The 25,209-nt window shown below is 37.5% G+C and overlaps 5 protein-coding genes across 7 annotated transcripts; 4 read left to right on the top strand and 1 right to left on the bottom strand.

Moving 5' to 3' along the window:
• The first annotated feature begins 575 nt into the window (after nucleotides 1-575).
• On the top strand, nucleotides 576-5,969 carry vrk3 (VRK serine/threonine kinase 3). The gene is made up of 16 exons (XM_043244200.1): nucleotides 576-963; nucleotides 1,631-1,729; nucleotides 1,807-1,908; nucleotides 2,083-2,184; nucleotides 2,382-2,477; nucleotides 2,582-2,716; nucleotides 2,855-2,901; nucleotides 2,984-3,050; nucleotides 3,172-3,253; nucleotides 4,033-4,135; nucleotides 4,247-4,339; nucleotides 4,422-4,554; nucleotides 4,639-4,753; nucleotides 5,150-5,208; nucleotides 5,319-5,455; nucleotides 5,604-5,969. The coding sequence occupies exons 1-15, from the start codon at nucleotides 801-803 to the stop codon at nucleotides 5,450-5,452; spliced, it is 1,530 nt and encodes a 509-aa protein (XP_043100135.1). The 5' UTR covers nucleotides 576-800; the 3' UTR covers nucleotides 5,453-5,455; nucleotides 5,604-5,969.
• A 67-nt stretch (nucleotides 5,970-6,036) lies between these two features.
• acd (ACD shelterin complex subunit and telomerase recruitment factor) lies at nucleotides 6,037-10,673 on the top strand. Of its 2 annotated transcripts, none has more exons than XM_043244202.1 (13): nucleotides 6,037-6,302; nucleotides 6,384-6,505; nucleotides 6,787-6,877; nucleotides 7,627-7,706; nucleotides 7,796-7,840; nucleotides 7,947-7,981; nucleotides 8,142-8,293; nucleotides 8,371-8,449; nucleotides 8,545-8,706; nucleotides 8,783-8,863; nucleotides 8,975-9,267; nucleotides 9,439-9,515; nucleotides 10,431-10,673. In XM_043244202.1, the coding sequence occupies exons 1-13, from the start codon at nucleotides 6,183-6,185 to the stop codon at nucleotides 10,513-10,515; spliced, it is 1,422 nt and encodes a 473-aa protein (XP_043100137.1). In that variant the 5' UTR covers nucleotides 6,037-6,182; the 3' UTR covers nucleotides 10,516-10,673. The 2 variants fall into 2 exon arrangements, with proteins under 2 accessions (XP_043100137.1, XP_043100136.1); XM_043244201.1 differs by having other exon boundaries at nucleotides 6,044-6,302; nucleotides 8,783-8,890.
• A 906-nt stretch (nucleotides 10,674-11,579) lies between these two features.
• ogfod1 (2-oxoglutarate and iron-dependent oxygenase domain containing 1) lies at nucleotides 11,580-16,440 on the top strand. The gene is made up of 13 exons (XM_043245044.1): nucleotides 11,580-11,805; nucleotides 11,916-12,061; nucleotides 12,730-12,776; nucleotides 12,859-12,959; nucleotides 13,076-13,192; nucleotides 13,412-13,503; nucleotides 14,085-14,213; nucleotides 14,313-14,426; nucleotides 15,120-15,199; nucleotides 15,312-15,568; nucleotides 15,647-15,763; nucleotides 15,901-15,959; nucleotides 16,076-16,440. The coding sequence occupies exons 1-13, from the start codon at nucleotides 11,649-11,651 to the stop codon at nucleotides 16,232-16,234; spliced, it is 1,575 nt and encodes a 524-aa protein (XP_043100979.1). The 5' UTR covers nucleotides 11,580-11,648; the 3' UTR covers nucleotides 16,235-16,440.
• A 148-nt stretch (nucleotides 16,441-16,588) lies between these two features.
• fbxl8 (F-box and leucine-rich repeat protein 8) lies at nucleotides 16,589-19,046 on the bottom strand. Its single transcript, XM_043245045.1, is given in 3 exon segments — nucleotides 16,589-17,828; nucleotides 17,831-18,012; nucleotides 18,737-19,046. Coding segments are annotated over 3 exon segments (1,101 nt in total). The 5' UTR covers nucleotides 18,874-19,046; the 3' UTR covers nucleotides 16,589-17,046.
• A 113-nt stretch (nucleotides 19,047-19,159) lies between these two features.
• Nucleotides 19,160-22,508, top strand: tradd (tnfrsf1a-associated via death domain). Of its 2 annotated transcripts, none has more exons than XM_043245046.1 (6): nucleotides 19,160-19,286; nucleotides 19,734-19,780; nucleotides 19,868-20,021; nucleotides 20,132-20,412; nucleotides 21,741-21,867; nucleotides 21,955-22,508. In XM_043245046.1, exons 2-6 carry the CDS (start codon nucleotides 19,760-19,762, stop codon nucleotides 22,251-22,253), a joined length of 882 nt encoding a protein of 293 aa, XP_043100981.1. In that variant the 5' UTR covers nucleotides 19,160-19,286; nucleotides 19,734-19,759; the 3' UTR covers nucleotides 22,254-22,508. The 2 variants fall into 2 exon arrangements, with proteins under 2 accessions (XP_043100981.1, XP_043100982.1); XM_043245047.1 differs by having other exon boundaries at nucleotides 19,196-19,225.
• Nucleotides 22,509-25,209: the final 2,701 nt, after the last annotated feature.

Genomic DNA, 25,209 nt, shown 5'->3' on the forward strand with positions numbered 1-25,209 from the left:
TTAACATTTGCATGCCATCATAACCCTGTTTTGTACATTTGACATTTTGTAGATATATATATATATATATATATTTTTAGCATGAAGTTCTACTTTTTCAAACTGATCGGATTTTTTTTAATACTTATTGCTTGATAGGCCATTCCATGATGATATTTTCAATTTATAGATCCACCAATACGTTTGTTTTGTTAGTCTTATGATAAATTAAAAAACATTCTTATGAAAATGGCATTTAAAAAAAATTGTTTAGAACCTCAGATGTACTAGTGTATGCATGGCAGAAAAGGTAAGATGATGGAAACACTAAAAAACCCCACAAATGTAGAATGTAAAGGACAGCTCACCTACAAATACAAATTCTGCTGTTTAACATTCTTATCACCAGAGCTGTTTGGCTTCCAGTAATTTTCAAACAACACTATTATGTTCATTTAAAGAACGTCTTGTAATCGCATATATAGGGATGAAGAAATTGTTATCGCAATCGGAAGCCATAACGTGTTCAGAAATATCCAGGCAAATTTTAGACATTGCTCATCTTGAATATGCTGTAAAAACGGCAAACAATGCATTATGTGCCTCGTCACCTGCCGTAACACGTCAGCTGCAAGCGATCACGTGACTGGTGCCAGTCACAGCGCTTCGGTCGGAACAGTTTGCAAATGTATGTAAAGGCTTGATTCCGTAGGCACGCCTTTTTTTAAATATCGTTGGAAGCGCTTTTTTCCGGCCCTGGCTGTCAGAACATTTCCATTTCGAGGGATATTTCCACCAGCCTCATCTAATTCGCTGTCACAATGCTGAACTTCTGTCCTCAGTGTGGCTCAAAGTTACAGCCTGGTTTCAGATTCTGTCCGTCCTGTGGTGGGAAACTGCCAGAAGACCTACCAGAAGCTGCAGCTTCACAGCCACCCGAGCCGTGTTCAAACTCCCTGCTTTCAGCTGTGACCGCCATGGAAGGTAAATACAGGCTTCAGTTCAAATGTATTTTCGTTACATTGACTCGAAAGGTTAGGCTACAGTTTGTTTGGTTTGAGAGTCCTAATCAAATAAGCAGAAGAAGATGATAATGATTTGATTCGTGTCTTCATCGTAACTTAAATACTTCAACACATTACTGTGTAGTGGACTAAATTGAATATCTACAATGATTAGACAACCGTGTATTGATTCATAGATAAGGTTAAATTCAAGTGACCAGTTTTGATTATTCACTTAATCTCCCAACTCCCAAATGTAGCAGCTTTCAATGGATTTAATGTAATGTCCGCTTTTATTTCACTGATTGAATAAATTAACCTGAGAGAAACTATTTGTTCTTAACATTAGAATAATTTCTGACCGTATTATGATGGTTTAAAATTCAGCTTTACGATAACAGGAATGAATGACTTTTTAAAGTATTACTTATTTGTTGTTGTAAGTCATCAATCAAATATAAGGCTTGGTGAGCTTTAGAGTTTTTTTTTTTTCAACTACATTGGAAAATCTTTTCACGCCAGACTTTTGAATGGTAGTATATGCAGAATACTTGTAAATGTGCGTATATGCCAATGTGTGTATATTTCATTTGACCTCAGTTGCTTCTTTTAAAGTCAGTATTGACTAAACAGTATTTTCTTTGTAGTCGATTCTGCTGGAGACTCCTCACAATCTGCGCTGAATCGCCCAGCTTTGCGCTCAACGCTGCGGAAGACCTTGAGTAGCACAGCCACGGACTCTTTAGGTAAGTCTAAGGGTGTTGTGTGTTTGTATTGTAGAAACAAAGGCTTTGAAGACATGCTTTGTGTGAATGATTTTCAGATCAGAAGTCTTTGCCATCAACTCGAAAGCGAAAAGCATCCCCTCTCTTTAAAGAGGAAGAAGTGTCGCAGACGACTTCAGCTATGATAACTCAAACCCCAGGTAGACACACTAATGTGAAACTTAAGAAAAATAGCTTGTTTTGTTGTAGCTAAAAGTAATTAGATGCTCCTGTTGTTTTGAATTAATATCAGCTTACATTCTAACATATAGACGGTAGTGTTATAATATTGAATATTGAAGGATTTTATGTGGAAAACGTTTTCTTTGCTTCAGATAAGAAGTCACTGAAATCTCCACGGAAAGGAAAGGTGTCCCCGCAGGTTAAAGTACAAGAAGAGGTGAAACAAACTTTTTCAGTTACACTTCAAACACCAGGTAAGATATCGTGTACTGGGAAACTCCATTATCTTCCAATTTAGATTTGGTATAGAATATATAAGTTGATTTCCTGCTCGGTCACATAAATTCCAAATATGACCGAATGACAAATGCAATTATTTTTACACACATATTCGAATAAATGCATATTTAGGAGACTGGGCTGAAACATGTTGTGCGCCGCATTGTTTCAGATAAGACGTCATCGGTGTCACCACGAAAACAAAAAGCTTCCCCCCTGGTTAAAGATGAGGAGGTGAAGCCAACAACTTTGGTTAATCGAAGCCCATGTAAGATGCACTTAATAAAAGACAGACTGCTCGATCACATTTTGTTATTTTTTTCATACTAAATGGCAAATATGGCTTAATAATGTTACGTTGTGGCTTTTTAGCCAAATGCAAAGCCAGGAAGCGGGTATGCGCTCTTGAGCCTGTCCCAGAGGGTACGGTGGTTTGTGACCAGTCCAGCAAAAAGTGGAAGCTGGTTGAACTTCTGTGGCAAACAGAATTGGATATGACATATGCAGGTAAGGTGTCAATACTCGTCTTACCCTTGAGTAATGAGATGTGTCCATCTATGCAATATAAGTCGATAAGATAAACGGTGGTTAAAGGTGGTAGAGGTTGCTTATGAATCTAAATATTGTCTGTCTGATCTAATCTAGTCTGCCAGGCAAATCAGCACGAAGACTCCAAGTACATGTTGCGACTGGTGAGTGCTGTTTTTAACACAGTGTAGTGTGTCTGTGTGCATGTGTTTGAAGAAGGTTTCTGACTTTGTCTCTCTTTCTCAGGGGGCTAAAGAGGGACACATGTTTAATGAACAGAACTTCCATCTGAGAGCAGCTAAACCTATTTCAGGTCAATCATTTTAGCACTTGTAATGGATACATAAGCAGATGCATAATGGATAGATAATGCATATATAAGGTTATAAGCAGCTGCAGGCCTATAAACACAAATTTCTTTTCTTTGTCAATAGTTGAGAAATGGTTGAAATTGCACAAATTGGACTTCCTTGGGATTCCATCCTGTGTAGGGTTCGGACTTCATGAAGCATATAGGTATGTGGGTTTAACTATTATATATGTGGGGGGAATTTTATAGACTGTTATACACTTCTGTTTAAATGACTGGGCCCAGAAATTGTCGTTTTTAAAGAAAGATGCGTCAGTATAGACGTGTTCTATGACGTCGTTTTTTTACTTGTTATTCATCATAGAATCCTGAAAATATCCATGCTTGTTTTCTCCCAAATATTTAGTCCAGCTGTTTTCAACATTGATAAAATTAAATTTTTTTTTAAAACACCAATTCAGTTTAGTACAGTGATTTCTGAAGTATTGTGGAGTAATGGCTGCTAATAAAATTCTAAATTTTACAATTTATTTTACAATATTTCTGTTTAACTGTATTTTTTGATCAAATAAAATCAGCCTTGGTTAGAATAAGCATTTAAACCATTTTGCTGATCTTAAAGTTTTTGAATGGCAGCTCACATTTATTCGTAGATGTTAGTACACCATGAGAAAAGCCAAAAATTGACATTACAAAAATAGCTTTTGAAGGCAATATATTGTTTACTTCCTCATCACTGAACATTTTATATATTTTTTCTATAGCCAACCACAATTTATTTTGCAATTAAGAAACAGTGGGATGTATTTACATACTTTTTTTTTCCACACCCCAGCTGTAAAAATGGTAGTCTTTGACCTTAGACTGATTTTCATAATCTTACATCATAATCTCCACATTTTATGATTGTGTGTAAAGATAAAAACAGTTCAATGAGCATAAGCTCACTGTGCAATCTAATCATAACCATATTCACTTCCTGCAGGTTTTTAGTTTTCCCTAGCATGGGTCAAACTCTCCAGACGTTCATTGATGAAGGGAACGGTACTCTATCTGAGAAAGCGGTGCTCCAGCTTGCACTGCGACTTGTGAGTGTGCTATTAAATAACTTTCACATTTGCCTCTGCTTTCCTAGCCATGGCGTTCTCTATAAAAAAAAGGCTGTATGTATAGTATGTATGTATGTGTGTGTTTTGTAGTTGGATGCACTGGAATTCATCCACGAGAAGGAATATGCCCATGCAGACATCCATGCTGGAAATATTTACATCAACACTGACGGTCACACAGAGGTCAGCCTGTCCCTTATTAAGTAAAAATGTAAACTCTATATATTACTTAAGCATTAAAGTGTTTGTTTGTTTGTTTTTGTAGGTTTTCTTGTCAGGCTTTGGTTATGCCTTTAGGTTTTGTCCTGGTGGAAAGCATGTGGAGTACAGACAGAGTAGTCGCACCGCAGACCAGGGTAACATCAACTTTATCAGCATCGACTCTCACAAGGGAGCTGGTGAGCATCGCTTGTTCCTTGCATCACTTGCTTTGTCCGTGTGAGAAAGCGAGTCTAATTAGGATGCGTGTGGGTGATTTGCAGGCCCCTCTCGTCGTAGTGACCTGCAGTCTCTGGGTTACTGCATGCTGCACTGGATGACTGGCTCGCTGCCCTGGAGTCAGCTCTCTCAATCAAGCTTTGCTGCAGAGAAGGAAAGGTCAGTAAAACCACAAAACATCTTCATCAGACATATATTCAAGAGAGAGCGGTTGCAGAAACAAGCCCTGCAAGTTAGTTACAAGTTAGTCAGTTACATAAAGGGTAAATTTGAATGGTTGGCCCTTGGCTATCTGCTGTAGTTTTAATGTAGTGGCTTATGATATACTTACTACCAGGAGCAGTGTAGTATAGTTGTTCAAGCTTAGTGGTGGTGACTGGCAACCTTCAAGAAACAAACCTTTACAGTTTTAAATATTGAATTATTGGTATTGGGGAATAAAATAAAAGTATAATGATATCTGGAAAAATTGTAATGTAATACATTGACAATAGTTAACTATTGTAATAATTGTAAACTGCTTTTATGCTGAATATGTTTTCTGCCTGCCTAAAGATATGTTTCTGATATCGCTGGGCTTTTGAGTGGCCTTTACAAACAGAAGAAAGCTTCCGGTAAGCATGCTTATTTCTATTCTCATTTTATGCGCTTAGTGCTTAGATATGTATGTATGTGTGTGTGGGTTTTTTTGTTTGTTTGTTTGTTTGTTTGTTTTGCAATTTAGGTGCATTACAAAAATACCTGTCTAATGTGATGAGTCTGCAGTACACTGAGAAACCAGATTACACATTTCTGAAAGCAGGGCTTCATGAGAGCTTACAGAAGATGGGTGGGAGTTTGAATGAATCACTCAATTAGCAGGTAACACACGTTCCCGTATTTACATGCTTACTCCTATGTATCGTCTACATATTGCAGTAAAAAAAAAATCAATTGTTCATGTGCAACTTTCAAGTCGGCAACTTGTATTCATGACCTTGCTGAACTTTTTCTTTTTTTTTATTTACAGGTGAAACTGATTTAATGGTTTTATTGAATGTTTAAGAAAGCATTTATGGTTGTTTTTTAAAATAAGCTTTTATTGCCATTTTTACAATGACATTGCTGTGTGCATGTTTTCTTTAATAGGCAGAGTTTTAATCACTGTGATTTGTTATTATTATTATTATTATTATTATTAAAAATTAAACGATGTTTATTTGCCAGGCTAACCTTTTTATAATTTCTTCCCATTACATTTCTTGCCATCAGTGAAAGTAAAGCTTTGTATGTTGTAGGTTTTACACTTTGAGAAAGGGCATGCTCGTGTTGTTATAAAGGGTTTTTTGTTTTTTTGTATTGTGACTTACTGAAAATAAAAACCTGTACAAATATGTATCCATCTGTTTTTTTAATAACCATTGCTACCACAAGAGGGCGTCAACGGTTCGAACATACGTGATTTGTAGCGGAACTCAAAGCGTTGGGTGTAGTTTTCTACACGGAACGAAAATACAGCATCAGTGTTCAATACGAAGGCGGGAAGACTTAGATGAACAAGCTTTTTTTATATACACACTAGCGGACAGTAACGGATAAGTTACACACTATGAATCCACCAAAAATAAAGCGTCGCCGCATGGCTGAGCTGGACCCGTGGATCGAGAAACTCATCCAAAATTACGGCCAAAACAATTGCGAAACTACTGTAAAAGCCAAAGTTATCGGCGTAAGTACTTGTATATGTGTGTGAGACCATCTATAAGAAGTGCCTTGTGAGTACTGAAGTGTGTGTGTGTATGTGTGTCAGGTGTGTGATATCTCGGACTCGCAGCGGATGGAGCACACAGATGCCTGTATGCTGTTCGTGTCCGATGGGAGCGCTGTCATTCCCGCGGTGCTGAGCGACGCCGCGTGGGAGAGTCTGCAGGAGTGAGGGACCTATTAATCTACTGTTATGACACCACTCACTGCACACCTGAGCCCCTGTTTTTATCTAACTCATCTGGATAATCGGGCCCAGTGAAAATCGTGCTGAAATAAGCACAATCTAGCTGTTACAAGGGCTCCCGATCTTCAGCCTCGCAGCAACTGTTGCCTTGAATTTTGCACTTGCATGAGTGAATTTCAGAGAACAACAGACGGTTTTTAGTGTAACGACGGTAGTAAACTCCAACATGACCGTGTCAGAGTTTTGTTTTGTGTTTCTTCAGCATGGAGGAGATGGACTCTTTCACAGGCCTGCACAATGCTATAGTGTATATACGCGGCTTTGAGCTGAAGTTCGACATGAACTCTGATCTGGTATGTTGTATGTAGACTATTTTCTTTTATCCTAGCCCCACAATGTTTTTAATTTTAGTGCTGTTACATTACTAATAAAAAAAAATAATAATAATTCATGCCATAGCATAGCAGGGTCCTTTTTCAAACCAAGAAGCCATCCTTTCAAGATAGCACAAGGTCATCCTGATATATATTTCATGTAATATATGACCTATAATTAATACAATGTCCTAAATGTTAATATCTTACACTTTTAATGTTTATTGTAATTTTGCAAAAATGTATACGTTTTTTAAAAAAGTATTAAATATACTTTTTTAAATAGAGAGATATATTTGATTAATTCATTTAAACTTCATGGCAGTATATGTCAAAAAGCATAGTGTTATATTTTATGTTAAATTAATAGGAGTTTTTCAATTAAATATTTTGATTAGAAATTGTGATTTTAAAATAACTGTAAAAAGCTTTTTAAATATTTCAGCTTTAGAGTTGAAAAGAAAACCACAGCGTTCTGGATGTTGAAAACCGCTAAGGGGAATTTGTGCAGGTGAAGGGCAGTCATTATTAGTGGGAATATGTGAAGTTGGAAATTCAGATTTCTCAATGGTCCTATTGACCAACATAAAGCTTCTTGGTTTCAAAATGACTCCTGCGTGAGCTATACTTTATACACAGCTACACTATTGGCAGTAGACCATTACACTTGCAGAACTTTTTAAGTACACGCTTGTTTTTTCTGTTTGCTCGTTTGTTTGTTTTCTCAGGCATCTTGCCAGTTTTACTTGAAAGTCAATCAAATGAACATCATATGCATCACCTCAAAGCACCATCACCCCCCCAGCTGGTAAGCCACTGATTTCTCTCTCTATTAAACGTGCGAAGTGATGTTCGCACTAAATCAATTAAAACAGTCTTTCTTCAATTATCTTTCAGTACAACTATACCATCAGTCAGAGATCAGATCATAAAGACATGGAGGTGCGTTGACCTTATTTATAGTCTGTGTGAACACCTACATCACACACAGAAGATGTTTTTAAGATGATGTGTTGAACCGTTAGTGTTAATTGTATTGCTCTCTCAGATCCCGCAGGGAGGGTTCAGTAAGTTCAGCCTCTGGTAAGTATCAAACACACTCTTTCTCTTTGTTTCTTTACTTGCATGCACGCGCACACCCCTGAATGCTTGTCATTCAAAATCGTAATATTATTTATAAAGCCAAGATGCGTTCCGCTTCACAAAAACGGTAAAGTTGTGCATTATGTACCTAATTTCCCAGGGGTCTCGCTCTCGTCTCTGTTGGACGTGTGGCACAATGATATTATAATAAATATTCTGAATGATGCAACGGAGAAACTAACCATGTCTGCAACATATTGTCCGAGCGCGTCGACACCAACTCACTGGCACAGAGAGAGGCTTCATTGGAGGGTAAAGCTGCTTCCTTGGCAACTTAAAGGCACCAGCTGTTAACCAGACAAATTATCATTGTGTGTGTTTTTTTCCAGGGACAGGAGCAGTTCATTGTCCCCTTGCCTTTTCTTCTCATCCCAGAGGAGCAGAGGGAGCTGATGACAGCTGATCCCAGTACTGTCTGCTGTCTAATTAATTGCTTTTTTCAAGACAACCCTTTGGGCATTCAACCAGATTTCAACGTGAGTGTTTTTGTCTCATGTGCGCAGGTGCAGACAGTGAGAGTGAGACGCCAAATGGCTTGGCCCCGCCCCCTGAAGAATCGCATCCAACCAGCGCGCCGACTGCAAACCAAAAAATGGCCGCTTCGAACGCTATAAGTGGCTCGTGTCCAGATGAAGGACCGTCTACTCTGGTACACACAAGACCAGGTGAGATTTTACAGAAGAAAGTGAGGGCTGTTCCAAGTAGACGATGTGTTATTAAACCCGCCCCTCCTTCTCCCAGAGGTTTTGTGTGGAAAGGGGGAGCTGTCTGGGGATGGAGAGAGCCCGTGGGATATGTTCGCACAAGAGCCGGCTCTATTAGGTAGACGTTCCACTTCAGACTCAAATGGTAATTTCCTGTTTATGCATATATTCAATACAATAACATTGTAATTGCACACTAAGCCTTTCAATCATTTTTCTGCCGATACAGACCCAGAACAAGAAAGCCAATCGCTTTTAAAGGAAGTTCCTGTAGCAACTAGCAGCCAAGCCCTTTTTTCAAAGCAGATCTCTGAAGGGGCGTCGATGGAGAGCTTTATGTTCAGTCAGAGACCGAAACCCACCCAGTTTAGCTCGTCCCACTCAAGCAATAAGTCTTTCAGAGACCCCAGTCAGGAGCAAGACAAAGAGCATGCGTTGAGTCCTCCCTCGTGGCTCGTCTATAACACGGCCCCACCCTCCGAACCGAGGCCCCTAGGATCTCCACCCGCCAAAGCCAGCAAAGTGAGTGTGAATGATGTTTAATGACATTTGGCTGCGTCCGAGCTCGCTTGCGTAATATGATATGATTAATGCTTTCTGTGGGACTAGCCGAATTAAAAATATATCTAGTCCTAATCTATTTGTGTATTGCATCAGAAATGTTGCTACATTGTCCCAGCTTCCCTGTTGCAGGTGCACTCAGATGGAACGCCTTTTTCCTATTTGTATCACCCACAGCCTCAGGTTGCCACAGCCCTCGGCCATTTCCAGTAAGTATGATGTGTTCCCCACTGACACATGCTGATTATAACATGCTTGTAATGTGATGGGCAATGATCTAAGAGCTCTTTTACAGATTTGTATTCTTATACAATACCAGTAAAAAAAAATGTGGACATATATATATTATTACAGCTTTCCACAATATTAAGCTGCAACTGTTTTCAACTTAGATAACAATGAAATGTCTAAACCAGCAAATCAGCACATTAGAATGATTTCTGAAGTATCATATGACACTGAAGACTTCTGCTTTGCATCACGGGAATACATTACATTAAAAAAAATATTAAAATACAAAATAATTATTTTAAATTGTGATAACATTTCACAATTTCAAAATATTTAATTTCACACTTAAAAAAACATTTTTAAATCGCACAAACGTTAATTTTAGAAAGGTTATGTACATATTTTATGTATGTCATTTTTACACATTTTTACTAATAAAAACATATTAATATTTTTATATTTTGTATGTATAATATGAAATAATATAATACATTGTATACATCTAAAATAATTTGTATCGTATTTTTTTCATTATTTAAACACATGCCTTTACTTTAAAAAAGAAAATTAAGACGAAACACATTTTGACTGCTGTTGTACCTACAATAAATCTTTCTAGGATCTGAAAACCAGATTAGCATGAGAAAAAAAAGAGAGCAGAGCGTTAGCTAGACAGTGGATATAACATTAGCGGTCCAGTATGAAGAGTACAACCAAATCTCCTGGGAACTAAACCATCGTCTTTTAGCCTAACCACTGTAACCTATACCCTTCATATCCAAGATCTATTTATTGGTTGCTGCTGGTTTCTACCTGTGTGTGTGTGTGTGTGTGTGTGTGTGTGTGTGTGTGTGTGTGTGTGTGTGTGTGTGTGTGTGTGTGTTTCTGTCTAGAATCCCAGGGCATCTGATACAATGGGCGGTGCGTTATCTGGGGACCTCTGACTGTGCAGATGTCAGCACTGAAGCTGCTTCATAAACCATTACCTCAGATGACATGCTGTTAGTTGTTGTGCTAAAGTGTTTTTTTATTATTTAAATCTTAAGTATAGTCAAAAAATATATTTTTTCTATAATATCCTGTTAATGGATGCTGCTGTCTTAAGTGTAACTGTAAAATTGTAATAAATGTTAATATTCAAATACTATGAGCCGTGTGGCAATCTGTATCATTTAATTACAATTTTACTTACATAACCATGTTTATCTCTTTTAAGCCATGGTATTAATGCTTTTTACCAAACAGAAACTTTGATTTGTCACAAATCAAACGTTGACACGTTGCCAAAACACTAGACATACAATTTCAAAATAAAACCGAGTGAAGATGGATACACAACGATAAATAACTCACAGTTAAACGTTCTAAAATGTGAAGATAAAATATTAATCTTGAGTTCATCATGCCCTTACATAAAACGGATTACTCAATTAAAATTATATTTATATAAAAACATATACTTGGTAAATATTTACATGTTTGTATTCATGTAATTTTATATTAATTTAATATGCAAAATAGATTTAATAACATTTTTCTGGAATATACACATGCATGTGTGTATATTTATATAACCATAATAAATACATGCACACACATTGTTAACAAAAAATATATCTATATATTATAGAAATATCAAATTCAATTTTTTTTTTTTCAAATTTAAATTGACACCAAACACCATAAATCAAAATATTAAATGTTTTATGAAGGATCATGTGATACTAGGGACTGGAGTAATGGCTGACTAAATTTCAGATTGGCCATCACAAGAATAATATAGAATATATTTTAGTGTATTAAAGTAGAAAACAGCTATTTTAATACTATTTATGTTACATATCGCTGTTTTACTGTAATTTAAAAACTGTTTTACTGATCCTAAACGTTTAAACGGCACTGTACATACTTTATATCTGTAAATATATGTTGTTTTTTGGGGGTTTTGTATTTCAGCAGAAAATATCTTTTTTTTTTTGGAGAAACTCTATTCCACAGCTGACCTGGAGAGGCAGTAACGATCAAAGCGCCTCGTGCTGAATCTGCATGAAGAAGACCATAGGAAGAGAAAACAAAAGTCCCCCTGGGTTTATTCCCCTCATGGTCTTGTTATGCCAGCCACAAAACGACAAAATGACCCCGAAACGGGCAAAAAGAATAAGAAAGAGAAACGAGGTGAACTCGCTGTGATTAATTCGGATCTAAATGATGAATCTGTCCAGAAAGGCATGAGAGACGCATGGCAGAGGAAGGAGAGCTACTCTAATGGTATGTTTGACCACCCACGTGACACCGTGATCTTACGTCTTTCACAGTTACTGACTGCAGAAAAGAGCAGAATCTGGTCTGTTTACACGTCTTTCTGTGGTGTGTTTCAGGTAACGTCCACCTGGACTGCGAGCCCTTCCCTCACTGTCAGATAACTCATTTCCTGCAGAGTGAGAGTTTCGTGGAAAGCCTGCAAGCAGAGCTCCTGCAGCTCAGTTTCAACAGCAAGTCAAATGATTTGTACAAGTTTCAGCAGGTAGACCATCAGTCTGAATCATAGGCAGTGCTGGGAAGATTGCTATGGAAATGTAAGAGGTTGTAGAAGTTACCCAATTTAAAATATAATGAGCGGTATAGCTATTTCAATTGCTTTATTCAAGTAATGTGATTACATTTGATTACTTTTGAATTAATTCTAAAATTGAAATGCTTTCAACTGTTAAACATTTTGAGATATTTAAAGCACTTACAGTAGAACTCAACACTGATTACTGTCAGACCTTCGAAATCCTTCTTCAAAATAAGATTCTAATAATTAATTTAAAGCACAGCCACTTTTTGCTTTTAGATCATTTTGAGGTTAAATACAGATTTAAAAAAGTTTTATCACAGTCATTAAACATTTTGATTAAGTCAAATCTTTGCATAGACAGGAAACACTGGCATCTAAAAATGCCTTAAAAAATTGGGAAAGAAATCAATAAAATCTGTTTGTGTGTGAAAATATTCTAATGTCAGCCCCATTGTAAATTTTTTATAACCGTTTTAATAATGAACTAATTTAATTACTCTGTTTTTCTCTGTAATTGTATCAGATTGCGGTTCTAACTCTGTTACATGTAACTAGGTACTCCACTACACCGGTGATAGTTTAGTATATTATGAAGATGTGAATAATAATTCCTGAATTCTGTTTTTTTGCAGTCAGATGATCTGAGAGAAAGGAAGGAACATCATATTTCACAAATAAGGTGCGTCAGAGTACAAATGAGCTTCTGCGTTGAAGTTTGTCATTTTTTTTGCTCACGGATGTGTTGTTTGTTGGGATCTCAGGTCTGTGATTTTTGGGGAGTTTCGTGTTTGGTTGTCAGAAGCGTTGCAGGTGGATCTGGAGGGAACTGTCGATATATCCTGTGCGAAGTACGAGCATACAGGTAAACCATCTGACCACTTCTCCACCAATCACTGGGGTGTAGGTAGACAAGGAGATGCTGTGCAGCTGGTGCTCTCTCAGTTGGTTTCCTGATGCCTCTCGCTGCTCTTTGTGCAGATGTTTTGCTGTGTCACGATGATGAGCTGGAGGGACGAAGAGTTGCCTTCATCCTTTATCTGGTACCTCCCTGGGAGGTTAAAGATGGAGGGACACTGGACCTGTTCAGCACTGATGGTGTGTGATACAAGAGCATGAATAGTATCGTTTTATCCACAAAATTTGTCTCTAAAATAAGTTAGATCATGCCATTTTGAGTCAACATGAAACAGTCGAAACATGATATTTAAGAAAAATTTTTTATATAAAACAAATCATATCAAATCATACACAAGGACCATGTGTAAATATATTTATTTATTTAATTAATGAATTATAATTGTGTGTATTTCACAGAACACTATCGGCCTGTGAGTGTTGTCAAGTCTCTGCTTCCTTGCTGGAACTCTCTGGTGTTTTTTGAAGTGTCCCCCGTCTCCTTTCATCAGGTAGTTAGAAAAAGTAGTATGATTTTTATACTATTATAGTATTATTAATATTTTAAATAGGCTTTTATTTGTATGGTTTTAGTTATCTCTTCAATTTTAGTATTTTTTTTATTTGATATTGCTTGAATTAATTTTTTATTTTATTTTAGTAAATTCAATGCCTCATCAAGGCAACATTTCAAATGTTTGTTCAAGTTTTATTTTTTTAATCTGATTTAGTATTATGTCAATTAAATATGGTAACAATTTCAGTTTAGGGATAGTCCTATCATAAAAATTCTGAAAGTCCTATGATAAATATTTTTAAGAATATTGGTACCTAATCAGTTGGATCAATGGAGTAAAAAAAAAATGAACCAAATCTGTCTGGTTATCAACTTTCTTCAAAATATTTTTAATGCAAACCGTGGCGTGTATATAGTTATTGTAGGCCATGCATGTTGGATTTGTTCTACAATAAATTAAAAAAACACTTTCTTTAATATATTCTTCTTTTGTATCATGTTAACAATCACAACACTGGTCAGAAGGATTGGGTCTCTATTTATTAATGAACTAAACTGTGATCGTGACTCTCGTAGGTGGCAGAGGTTCTTTCCGAGGAGAAGTGTCGTTTATCTCTGAGTGGCTGGTTTCATGGTCCTTCTCTACCAAGACCCTCACGCTACATTGAACCCCCAGTTCCCCGTCACGTTCATATCCCCAGAGATGTAAGTCAAGTTTCTATAAGAGAGCGTTTTTGGCCAAAACTCGGTCTGTATCTTCCTAATCTGAAGCGCAGTGTGTCCTCGACCATTCGTTTGTCATAGGAGAGTTTGCTGTTTGAGTGGGTGAATGAGATGTACATGGATCCTCGCTATCAGGCTCGGGTACAGCAGGAATTCGAAGAGAGTTCTGAGATTTGCTTGCCTAGTTTCTTACAGGTGAGCCATCATCATTATTATTAATTACAGAAAAATGCTCGGTTATGTTTAATGTACAGCAGTACACATACGTACATCAGGGTTTGTTAGTGCACCCTTTGAGCAAAACACATGCTTAAGAATTGTATACATTTAACTGTTAAGTAAACTCTGCCAGAAGATGCTTTTATAAGGCCCTTTTAGCCTGTGCTGTTGTGGAGGTCCATGTATAATTGATGCAAAGGAGAAATTCCTGTAGATGTGAAATTTAGTGACATGTCCCATGCCTACACTGGAGGCATGTAGTCAGAGTGTGTTTTAAATAATTAAGCATCTAAGTTACTTATTTATATTTTTGCGCATGCAAGAGTCACGTTTGCAGACAACTCGTACGAAAAACTCCAAATAATATTCTTGCGTGAGTTAACGCTTTACAATTAAGTTCTATGTCATTTTAAATGATATTAATTCTGGTATGTTCTTAGGTCATCACGCATCTATTTAATCTATTTTCTAAGTGTATGCTATTTTTATTTGATTTATTTTAATAGTTTTGACCCTGTTTTTTATTGAAATGTCTAAACTGTCCTCCAGAATGATTCGTCTTTAGTGACACATATTGGACTTCTCCAGTCATTTAGGCCAATTAAATTCCACCTCTTATGACCAAATGCAAGGTCGCTGATATCCTGAGTTCTGCCCTTTAACTGTCAGGAAGAGAAACTGAGGCAGGTGCGCAGCGCACTACAGTCGTCTGAAATCCAGTGGGAGAGGAAGGGGCCACCCAATAAGAGGTGAGGTCTTTTATTTGCTAATATTTGAACTAATAATCTCTTCCTGTCTACACATCTTGTTTTCTGTGATGAGTATTTATGCTGGTGTATTAATGCCTGTCACTGTGTTTAGGTGTTATGGCTGCGCAGATATGCAGAGCGTCCCATCTTGTGTACAGGAGTGCTGGGAACTCCTCTCCTCGGAGTCATTCTTCATCCTCTTATCCAACATGACCGGTCTCCGTCTGCACTATCTGTGCGGCGATGAGGATGAGAGCGAGAACGAAGACGCAAAGAGTGAGACAGAAGACGGAGATGGAGAGGAAAATACACAAGCATCAGCATCCAATACCGACGCCGAAGCTTCGTCAACTGAGAAGAAAGACAAAGGCAAGCAACGTGTTCGATTTTGTTTTGTTTTTTTTCTTTTATTATTGCTATAATAAGTTTACCTGTGTATTCTTGCAGGTCCTCCTACTTGTGTAGGAGAACTGCGTCGCTGGATGCATGGAGACTACACACTGTTGCATGACTCTGTCAAAAGAGAGTATGCATTGGACCTGCAGCTTCACGTGGGCTGTGCAGGTGTAAAATCATTCACGTTTGACCTTTTTGCAGTTAGTTGATAATTGTGTTCAGCATGATTTTCATGATAAAGGTTGAAAACAAACAAACAAACAAAAATCAAATATCAAACGCATCTTTTTTTTTTTACCTATCAGGGTGGAAGTCAGAGTTTGGGGGATTTACATCCTATATTGCACATGATGAAGATGAGGAGGTAGGTGATGGTGTCACACAACCTCAGTTTGCTTCCATTTAATGATTTATTATATTATAACACATGCAGACTAGTGCACATTATTCATTTTGTCAGACGCTGTGTTTTTTCCGTAGCTCCTGACAGTGTATCCTGAAGATAACTCCCTCGCTCTGGTCTACAGAGACAAAGACACCCTTAAGTTCATCAAGCATATCAATAATAGCAGCTCCAGCCAACTTTCCTCCCAGAGCACCACAGCTTTCTATGACTTCTCTTTTAACTACTATGAATGATGAGAGAAAATCAAATGTTTGATTGGCTGGCTGATTGTAAGCAAGTATACGAAAAATAAGGGCACTTTCATATTTGAACGTGCAAGTTTCACTCCCAAACACAAACATTCAGTGTTGAGTGGGATGCTCGAAATGAACTGTAACCTTTTGATTGTTAAAAGAGCATTTGTGCTCAAATGTCAATAAATGTTAATAATTAACACACAGATACTGATATTTGTGTTCCTTTGACCATTGTCTTATCTTTAACAACCAAATTAGGTCTGAGAACATCAGAGAAAAAATGTTTATATTTAAGGTAGTTCATCATTATCTGTTCACCCTCACGTTTTTCTGAAACTGTATACATATACGTGTAACCTGTATGTATTTTTTTTCTTCATAGCTTTAAAAAAAAAGATATATTTTAAGAAATAAAGTCGGTTCCCGATGCTCAAAATATCTTCTTTTGTGATCTGCAGAACAATGTTATTTGTGTATGTTTGGAATGATACGAGGCTGAATAATTATTGAGAGAATTATATTTTATTAAGTGATTTCAAGCTAAATATATTTAAACTTTTAACATTTGCGTGAAGTTTAATTTAAAAATGTATTTGAATATCTTAATATTTGGTTTGTCTCTGCACTTGAGCTGCATGAACTAAACCTGATGGTCACACCGTCCATCATCACTTGAGAATGATCCAAAGAGCGTCTTCCGCTTAAACAGAAACAAGAACATCAGATCTGAAAAAGGATTTCACACAACCAGTAGCCCAAATACAGTTATTTGATTAGACCTAAAAATAGTGCAAGAGCACTTGAAAGCGTTACTTTAGTTTAGTGGAGGTCCATGGGTGAGGCTCTTTATGCGTTTTGAGCGTGAATCTGCAGAGATTTGGACAGTTCGTGATAAACGCTGTTATTACTTCCTGCGAAACCACGCAATAGCAGTGAACCTCTTGAATCTTGACGCACTGCTCCGCTAAAGCTATCAGCTCGGAGTTAAGTTCAGGAGACGGGATTGTCTGCAGCTCCAGAACCTCTAGTGTGTTTGCGTAACTCTGCCTGACTATGCAAACCTCATTCAACAGCAAAGTCCAAGTGAGCAGCCGAAGACATCGGACGGGGATGCTGGGCTGCAGGACTCCTGGAACGTGCAGTTCAGGAAGGGTGTGGTCCAGCTCAAGTTCCACCCAGAGACCAGGGTGTCTACGTTTTAACTCCAGCCATATCTGGTCACAGAGAGGCACGGTGTATTTGAGCGAGCGTTAGCAACGGAGCTCTAGTTTCTTAAGTGCTGGTCGTTCAGGCAACATGAGATCTTTAAAGACGTCTTGTGAGAGACTGGCCTGGAAAACCCCAAGCACGCTAAGTGACTGGCAGAATTTCAGAGCTTGCCTTAGCGTTTCTGCGTTGACGCCACACACCAGAGAGTGATTGTTGATGTATAGTCTTTGTAGGGCAGGGCAAAGCATGGCCACGCTCCTCACGAATGAGTCGCTGAGGGTGAAGGGCACACCCTTTAGGTCGAGGACGGTTAGGGACGACCCGTTCGTCAGTATGTCCACTAAGCCTTGCTGCAGGTCCTGACCAGCATAAAAGAGAGGGTGTTCCCCACACAGCAGATGGAAAGTCCTTCCAGCCGACCGTCACCCCTGGCAACTGCCTGCCGCAGCACCCGCAGCGCTGTTTTGCGATTGGCTGGGTCGGTCAGACACAGTCTCAGTTTCAAATTTCTGACCAGTGGCAGAAGAGCAGAATATCTGTCAGGGACGATGGTTCCTGACTCACACCTAAAACGAGGGATAAAATATGTAAAATAATAAACATTTTTGTTTACATAACAGGTGTGTGTACTGCGTATATTTATTAGATACATATAATTAGACACATTCATATATTTAAGAAAAATCTTGTTCCATATTTCTGTAATTCAAATATAAACATGTAAAAACCTTTTTTAATTGCAATTAAACACGATTAATCATTTGACAGTACTGAAAATGGCAAACCGCAAGACTGGCAAAATTTCTGTTTACAGTTACTATTTATTATTACTATTATAAGTATGTATTGAAGTTCATGTCACCATTTTATGACAGTGTTCTGTATTGTTCAAAGTTTTTACTAATGATGTAACATGGGTTGGGGCCATGAAGAAAGAAAGAAAGAAAGAAATCACACAGGAGATTTAAGAACTCAATTTTTTCTCCTAGAAAGCAGTCAGATTATAATGATGAATGGGGACCTAATGGAGACCTTTAAAAGAAATGCAATCAATTGTTATTAAACGTTAGAAAGTCAGTAAATTCATTGTAACTCTGTATGTAATCTTATTATTTCTCCTGGGAATTTTTAGGAGAAACATGGGAGTCAACGTTAATACTTGCACCCAGTTTAATTGAGATCTCTATTAAGTCTCCTGAGATGAGAAAGAGCAACCTTTAAATAACAAAATTATCATCTGGTAGGGTTTCCTTATATCTGACGGATACAATACAAACCAACAGCTCTTACCTGACTTCAGTATCTTTCCATGAGCTTGGATGTGTCATGATATTAGACCAAGCCTTACAAACAGTAAATGCATTGCATTTGTCCTGTAAAGGCAGGAAGGAAAAAATATGTGCAAGGATCTCCTCTGGCAGATCCATTCCATTCCAAACCAGGCTTTTATCTTCTGTCAGCCGCGGTACATTAAAATACACTTGAAACCGGATATCTGATATAATAACCGAAATCTCTTAACCCAGCACAGTTCGTGATGACTCTGGTGTCTGTATGTCCATCAGACCTCTGAAAAAAAAAACATACGTTCTCAAACTTCTGTACTTCCTCCTGCGTTACGAGTTCCGTTGTTAAATGCAGCGATGAAAACACATTTGGAGCGTTGAGCCTATCAAAATAGAATACGCAAGACTCTCAACCAATCAGATTGTCGAACACTGCAGTGGGTGTGTCTTAGTAGCCAAGACAGCGCTTCGACACCTCGAAAGTTTCCTTCGTGTAAGTTTGTAGGCCTGTTTAGACTTCCTTATCACTCAGGCAAAGTTCACCAAGTCGTTGTGTAAGTAGCATGTAATATATATCTCAAAGCGCAGGTTTTATAATGGCTATCATGTGATTTGAAGGCAAACGGTATTGCGTTATGTTAAACTTTTGTTTACGAAAACAGTAAAATGTATAAAAATAAAAGCCACGAGACTTGTGTAAGCGAGCGTGTGTGTACGTTTTTATCAAGTGACCTTTTGAAAATGTAAAAAGTTAACTTTTTTTTAGTCGTGGCGCATCATATTAACTTACCTGTGAGCATGTGCATCGCATATTTCACTATCACCAACGTCTGACCCCATTTATTTAGCGGTGTCGACCATCAAGCTCACAGCCTTATAAGGAAGTGGTTAGATCCTGAAAAACACAAAGTCTAATAAGATCTTTTATCGGAATTATCCTTTGCTGCACATTTTCTTTGTATGCTTTTAAAGTGGAGTAATTTATTTGTTTACACTCACAGGATTGAGACAGGAGTTTGATCAGAAGATGGACAGTATAGACACAAAGGTGCATTGTGTGTACATTTTTTGTCTGTCCAGATGTTGTTGTTGTTGTAAGTAAATTAACATTGTATGATTTTATTTTCATCTGCAGAGGTTATATGACAGCAACGGCAATGATGGTGCTTTTTCAGGGTGTGCTGTACTCTTCTTGGGGTGTAGCAGTTCAGCACACAACCTTTTATCACTTTACAAAGATGGGCAAGGGAAATTTAGCGTGTTCAAGGTTATTAAACTCACCCTTATAGGTAAGCATTGATAGACGTGGTACAGAAACTAGAAGAGCATGGTGTTTTAGATATACAGTGGATATGTGTTTGTGTTGCAATTAATACAGTTCTAACTGTCTTTGATCCAGATTCTGTCGGTGGACTAGAGGGGTATGAAATTCTGAAACTGCATGATGCTGATCCTTTCCTTGGGGTGGAACTTAAATTCGTGGCCATGCCTCCCTGTCAGCGATTCCTGGAGAGCTATGCTTACGGTTCGCTTGCTCAGTTTTTGTCCCAGCATGCCTCACGCCTTCTTACTCTTCCTGATGGGGTTGTCATGGAAACGCAACTTAAAGCAGGGATACATACGTTGGACCAAAGCCTTCAAGATGTAGATATGTGTCTGGAGCATATACGCCAATCACAGGTATGTGTGTTTATTTACGCTGATTGGACAGCCGATGTAGCTTTATACTGCTCTGTACTTTTATGAGCAGCTGTTTGTACAGGATGTCAGATAACAAGCAAATCACAGCTCACTAAACTTGCTAGTAAGTAATGAGAAATGGTAATTGAGCATGTTCTTGACACATTTTCAGATTTGAGAATAAACTGCAGGTTCAAGATGCTGGCGTCAGCGGTGTAAACAACTAAAAAAAATAATACATTTTGGTGCCGTGATTCTCTGCTGTATATTTTACTTTAAACGTCAAGTGAACAGAAACCATATAGTACATAAGTAACTTTGAAATCCTTTCTTAGCACGATTATAGGAGATAATACAGGCTGAATAGAAAGAAATGCTATTAGACTAATTTGCTTTCTAAACTGATGGTTTAATGCTCTTGGCAGCCAATAATTCACCGTAGTGTGGTTTGAGGATGAGTGAATGTCACACATTTGTCACACCTGTCATTTTGGCATCTGCTGGCAACGTCTTCAAAGCTTGATTTGTTCTGTAGAGTTAGATGCAGTGACTAGAAGTACTTACTTGACTTAGTATCAACAACAGATACGAGAAGCATTTCTTTCTGTAGGCCTGTTTAGTTTGTATGCTTTCTATCTATGATTATATGGTTGCTTATTCGCATTTAACCCATTTTTCAGAACTACGAATCGGTATTTCATTTTTACATTTGCAGAGTCAGAGATGTGAAAATCATTCTTTAGCTTTCAGTTCCTTTTAGATGCATTTTTCCGATGTAAAATCAGGAGTGCTTGCTGTCTGTCTGAGATTTCAGTATTTTTTGCCGAATTGGCTTAAAGAGTGACATGAAGAAGATCTTGGGATTCTCATTAAGCCTATGCAACCTTCTTATGCCAAAACTAGTCAGGTCAGAAGGACTCTGACTTCTTGCATATTCTTGCTATAAAGCCGTTTTTCTCTGTCCTGAGTTCATTATGGACCTGGAAGCACGCGTGTTGTGTGAGCCAGTCTGATTTATCAGTTTTTACTCTGATGAAAACAGTGAGAGGATATCTCATTATTGTGAGACTCTCAATGAAATTAACACCATTTGATAAAAGTGTTACAGGCATAGTTCACCCAATAATGAAACATTATGACGTGAATCACTCACCCTCACGTCTTTTTGATGAAATGCTAGAGTTAGAGGGCGAACTATCCCTTTAAATCTATTTTTTTAATTAACAGCTGCTGATTGCACCTTACCTTCTATGAATGTAACAATATAGCTCAAAAGAAGATTGTTGTCAAAAGAACAGCTGTTTATTTAATGGGTGGCTGTTTTGTAGCCTGTGCGTTTGCGAGATGACGAGGTCACACAGTTGGAGCAGCAGCTGCAGAACAGCTTCGGTCCTCCCAGTCAACCGCCGCAGGAGCTGCCCAGGAACTGCTTTCTGTTTCAGAAAAGAGTTTTCGGTGAGCTTTAACTATTAAATGTAAACCGCGTTGTACATCATACATCACAGACTTTGATGTTTGTCTCCTCCTTCCCTGCGCTCTCAGACGACAGGCCTTTGACTTCAGCAGACCAGCAGCGGTTTGCTGCTCATGTGGGACGGGATTGGAAACGAGTGGGACGGGCTTTACAAAAGAACTGCCGTGCCCTAAAAGGCCCCGCTATCGACAATCTCGCCTACGAGTATGAGAGGGAAGGGCTTTATGAACAGGCCTATCAACTGCTTGGACGTTTCATCCAATCAGAGGGCAGGAGTGCCAAACTGAGCCGTCTTATCAGTGCTCTTGAGGAGACAAAATTGACTAGCATGGCAGAGATCATGCTGGGCATCCAGCCACGAGATTGAGACTGTACGACAACGAATGAATGAATGAGTGATGCGTGCGCGCGTGTGTGTGTGTGTTCTTTTTGTACATGTGTGATGTGATTTGTTTCCAAGACCTATAGCTAAATTTGAAGAGCGTGCCCTCTCATTTTCGTGAAATGTTTTTTTTTTCCCCATTATGACCTTATCATTTCTGTCTCTTACTTGAAATTTCACAATCACTTGTCGTCTGCCCAGAATGAAAAGCATTTTAAATAAAAGACTTTTTCATGCATATTTCATGCCGAGCTCAAGATTTGTCCTCCACATTGTCCTGTCTGCGTTTTATCAGGTCGGGAAAAGTTGCATCTCAGAGTTGTTATGTGCATAAGAGCAACAAACTGTAGATGCTAAAAACGGCATCACTTTAACTTCAAGAACTTAAGTGCGTTTTTTTTTTTTTTTTTTTTAAACAGCGAGCTGCCCTTCATATTGAAGGGAGCAGTGTTATAGTTAGAAGGCACTTAGTGTAGTTGGACCACTGCTACAGCACAGCTAATATGGATTGACTCTTAATCGGCACATTACATGAAATCACTCATACGTTAAAGACAACTGGAAATACAGAGCTTGACACCACTTTAAAAATTAAATTGTGAGGACCAAATTCCTGTTATGCATATTAAGGATATTACTGAACTATAGATTACTTTCATAATAATGTTTCTAAATAAACTGCTTTCTAGTCCAAAAGATTAATCTGATTATAAAACCGGTCCACTGAGTATAGGTCACCTATATTGATCTAATTTTTTTAAAAGAGACTAGAAGGGATAAATATGAGATGAGGCAGTATTAAAGAATCCTATTTGAATGTATATTGCTTTTAGAAATTCAATCCTGAAATCAATATTCGGATGCTCTATAAATACACACCAACCAACACGTTGCTGTAGCATATTACTACCTTTTCCGGTAAGCTGAAAAGATTGAGGATTTCCTGTTTTTTTTGTTTTTTTTCTGACGTTTTTTGATCTGAGAAAAAGGTGTGGTGAAACGAATTAGTCAAATGATCAGTCGGGGGGGAAAAAATTAAAACAGGAAAAATGAAAAAAGTCAACATCTGGATCTGATTGTGTTCTAATACGCTATGAGATGCTATTATTCTTAGAAATTAATTTTAGCTTAATGGTATCTATTGAGGGCGGTCAGATTAATGAAATGGATGAGGCCTTTCTCCATTAAAGCATTACGCGGACCTGCCATTAAAGTATTACATGGTTAAGAGATCACATTCATTTTAGTTATGGGGATTTAGAAGCTCCTAGTCGTTTTTCTAGAGTGAAATCTAACATTTTCATTTACGAAAAACCTGGCGATTAAATACCAGAGAAAATTACACAACAGTTCCATTGTTACCTGTCTGGTGACGTGTTGCGTTGACTCTTTTATTTAGCGAGAGATGCAAAGGCTTCCTTGATTTTAGTTTGCTCAAAATAAATAAATGCTACATGCATGCGATTACGTAATGATATTTTAACATACTTGTGACGTTAGCGCTTATGAAGGAGGGTCTGTGATTTTGTCTCCACCCTGGTAATAAAGATAAAAGCATGTTAAGCAGGCAATGTGGCTCGATATTGCTCTTATCTTAGTAAAATAATCCATCAGAGTGACCTGTGTGTGTGTCGCTAGTGTGTTCAGAAAGTGAAGAGTCCTGTATAGTTATTGCTGGGCTTGGCATGAAATCAAAGCTGAAGTTATGTATTACATTTTCCCCTCCCCCTGCTCACATTTCAAAGAATCGGTCAGATATTTATCTTTACCTAGAAGTACATGCATTTATTCATTTGTGTAAGCACAATATCCTTTCTGTGTAGCAAACATTCACAATATTTTTCTGCGCAAACACTGACATTCAGACCGACAACAGAAAGCCAGTAGATTAACACGAAACGTGAAATGATTATGTTATGCGCATTTATTTTCAAATCTTGACTGATGACATCCTGAGATCTCCAGAGATTTACACTAGATATTAAAAACTCACTCAGTGATCTCCTTTTTCAAAGCATCTCACAAATATAACAGTTGCTGAAGCACAAACTCTTAAAGCATTATTATGTGCTGCTATCTAAAATCCAGCAGCAGAACATCTGGCTCATATGCCAGCGGTTAGGCATTAGAGAAATCCACAGGAATCTTTTAGAGCTGTAAGATTGGGAGGGTGTAGGGGAGAATATTTATGTTATATATTAGTGTATCTGTGCTCCATTACTGCAGTTTTTTTTTTTTAAACCCCTACTAATGTAAAGATGGCACTTGCAATACCAAGGACAGGGATTTCATTTCCAAGGGACAAATGTTTACCTTGGATGCACTTTAAGTTGCTTAAAAGCGTCTTGCAATTGCATAAATAATGAAGGTGATGTTTAAAAGCAACAATGCACTAAAAAGATTTGGTGAATAACAGTAAATAAAAAATAAAATAAAATCTTTTCTGCACACACATTCTACAAAATAAATATATAATTATCTAATTACACACAGTTGTAATAATGTGTTTATAATAATAAAATTGTGCAAAAAAGATCAACATGTTTCATTTTTGCATATAGCCAAGCAATGAATTATGGAAGCTTATTTATATATTTATAATTAAAAAAGTAGTTGCAAGTTTATGTCTCAAAATTGATTCATTTTTCTTCTTTATTCTGTATTTACATCCAGCAATTGTCTTTTTTTTCTTGCAACTCATTTTAGACTTTATATCTCAAAAAAAAATATATATATATATATATATATAAAATATAAATATAAAATTGTTTGTGCTCATGTTGTGTGAAAAGATTTTATATTTCTATTTTTTTATTTTGTGGTAGATATAAGCTTCCATAATGCACAGATAAAGCTGAAAAAATTGGTCTGGAACAGAGTGAGGAAAAAAGCAGTTTGTTAAATATTAGAATTTTATGAAACAAAAGAAAATCATCCAAAA

Source organism: Puntigrus tetrazona, chromosome 7 (assembly GCF_018831695.1).
Source record: "Puntigrus tetrazona isolate hp1 chromosome 7, ASM1883169v1, whole genome shotgun sequence".
Taxonomy (NCBI): domain Eukaryota; kingdom Metazoa; phylum Chordata; class Actinopteri; order Cypriniformes; family Cyprinidae; genus Puntigrus; species Puntigrus tetrazona.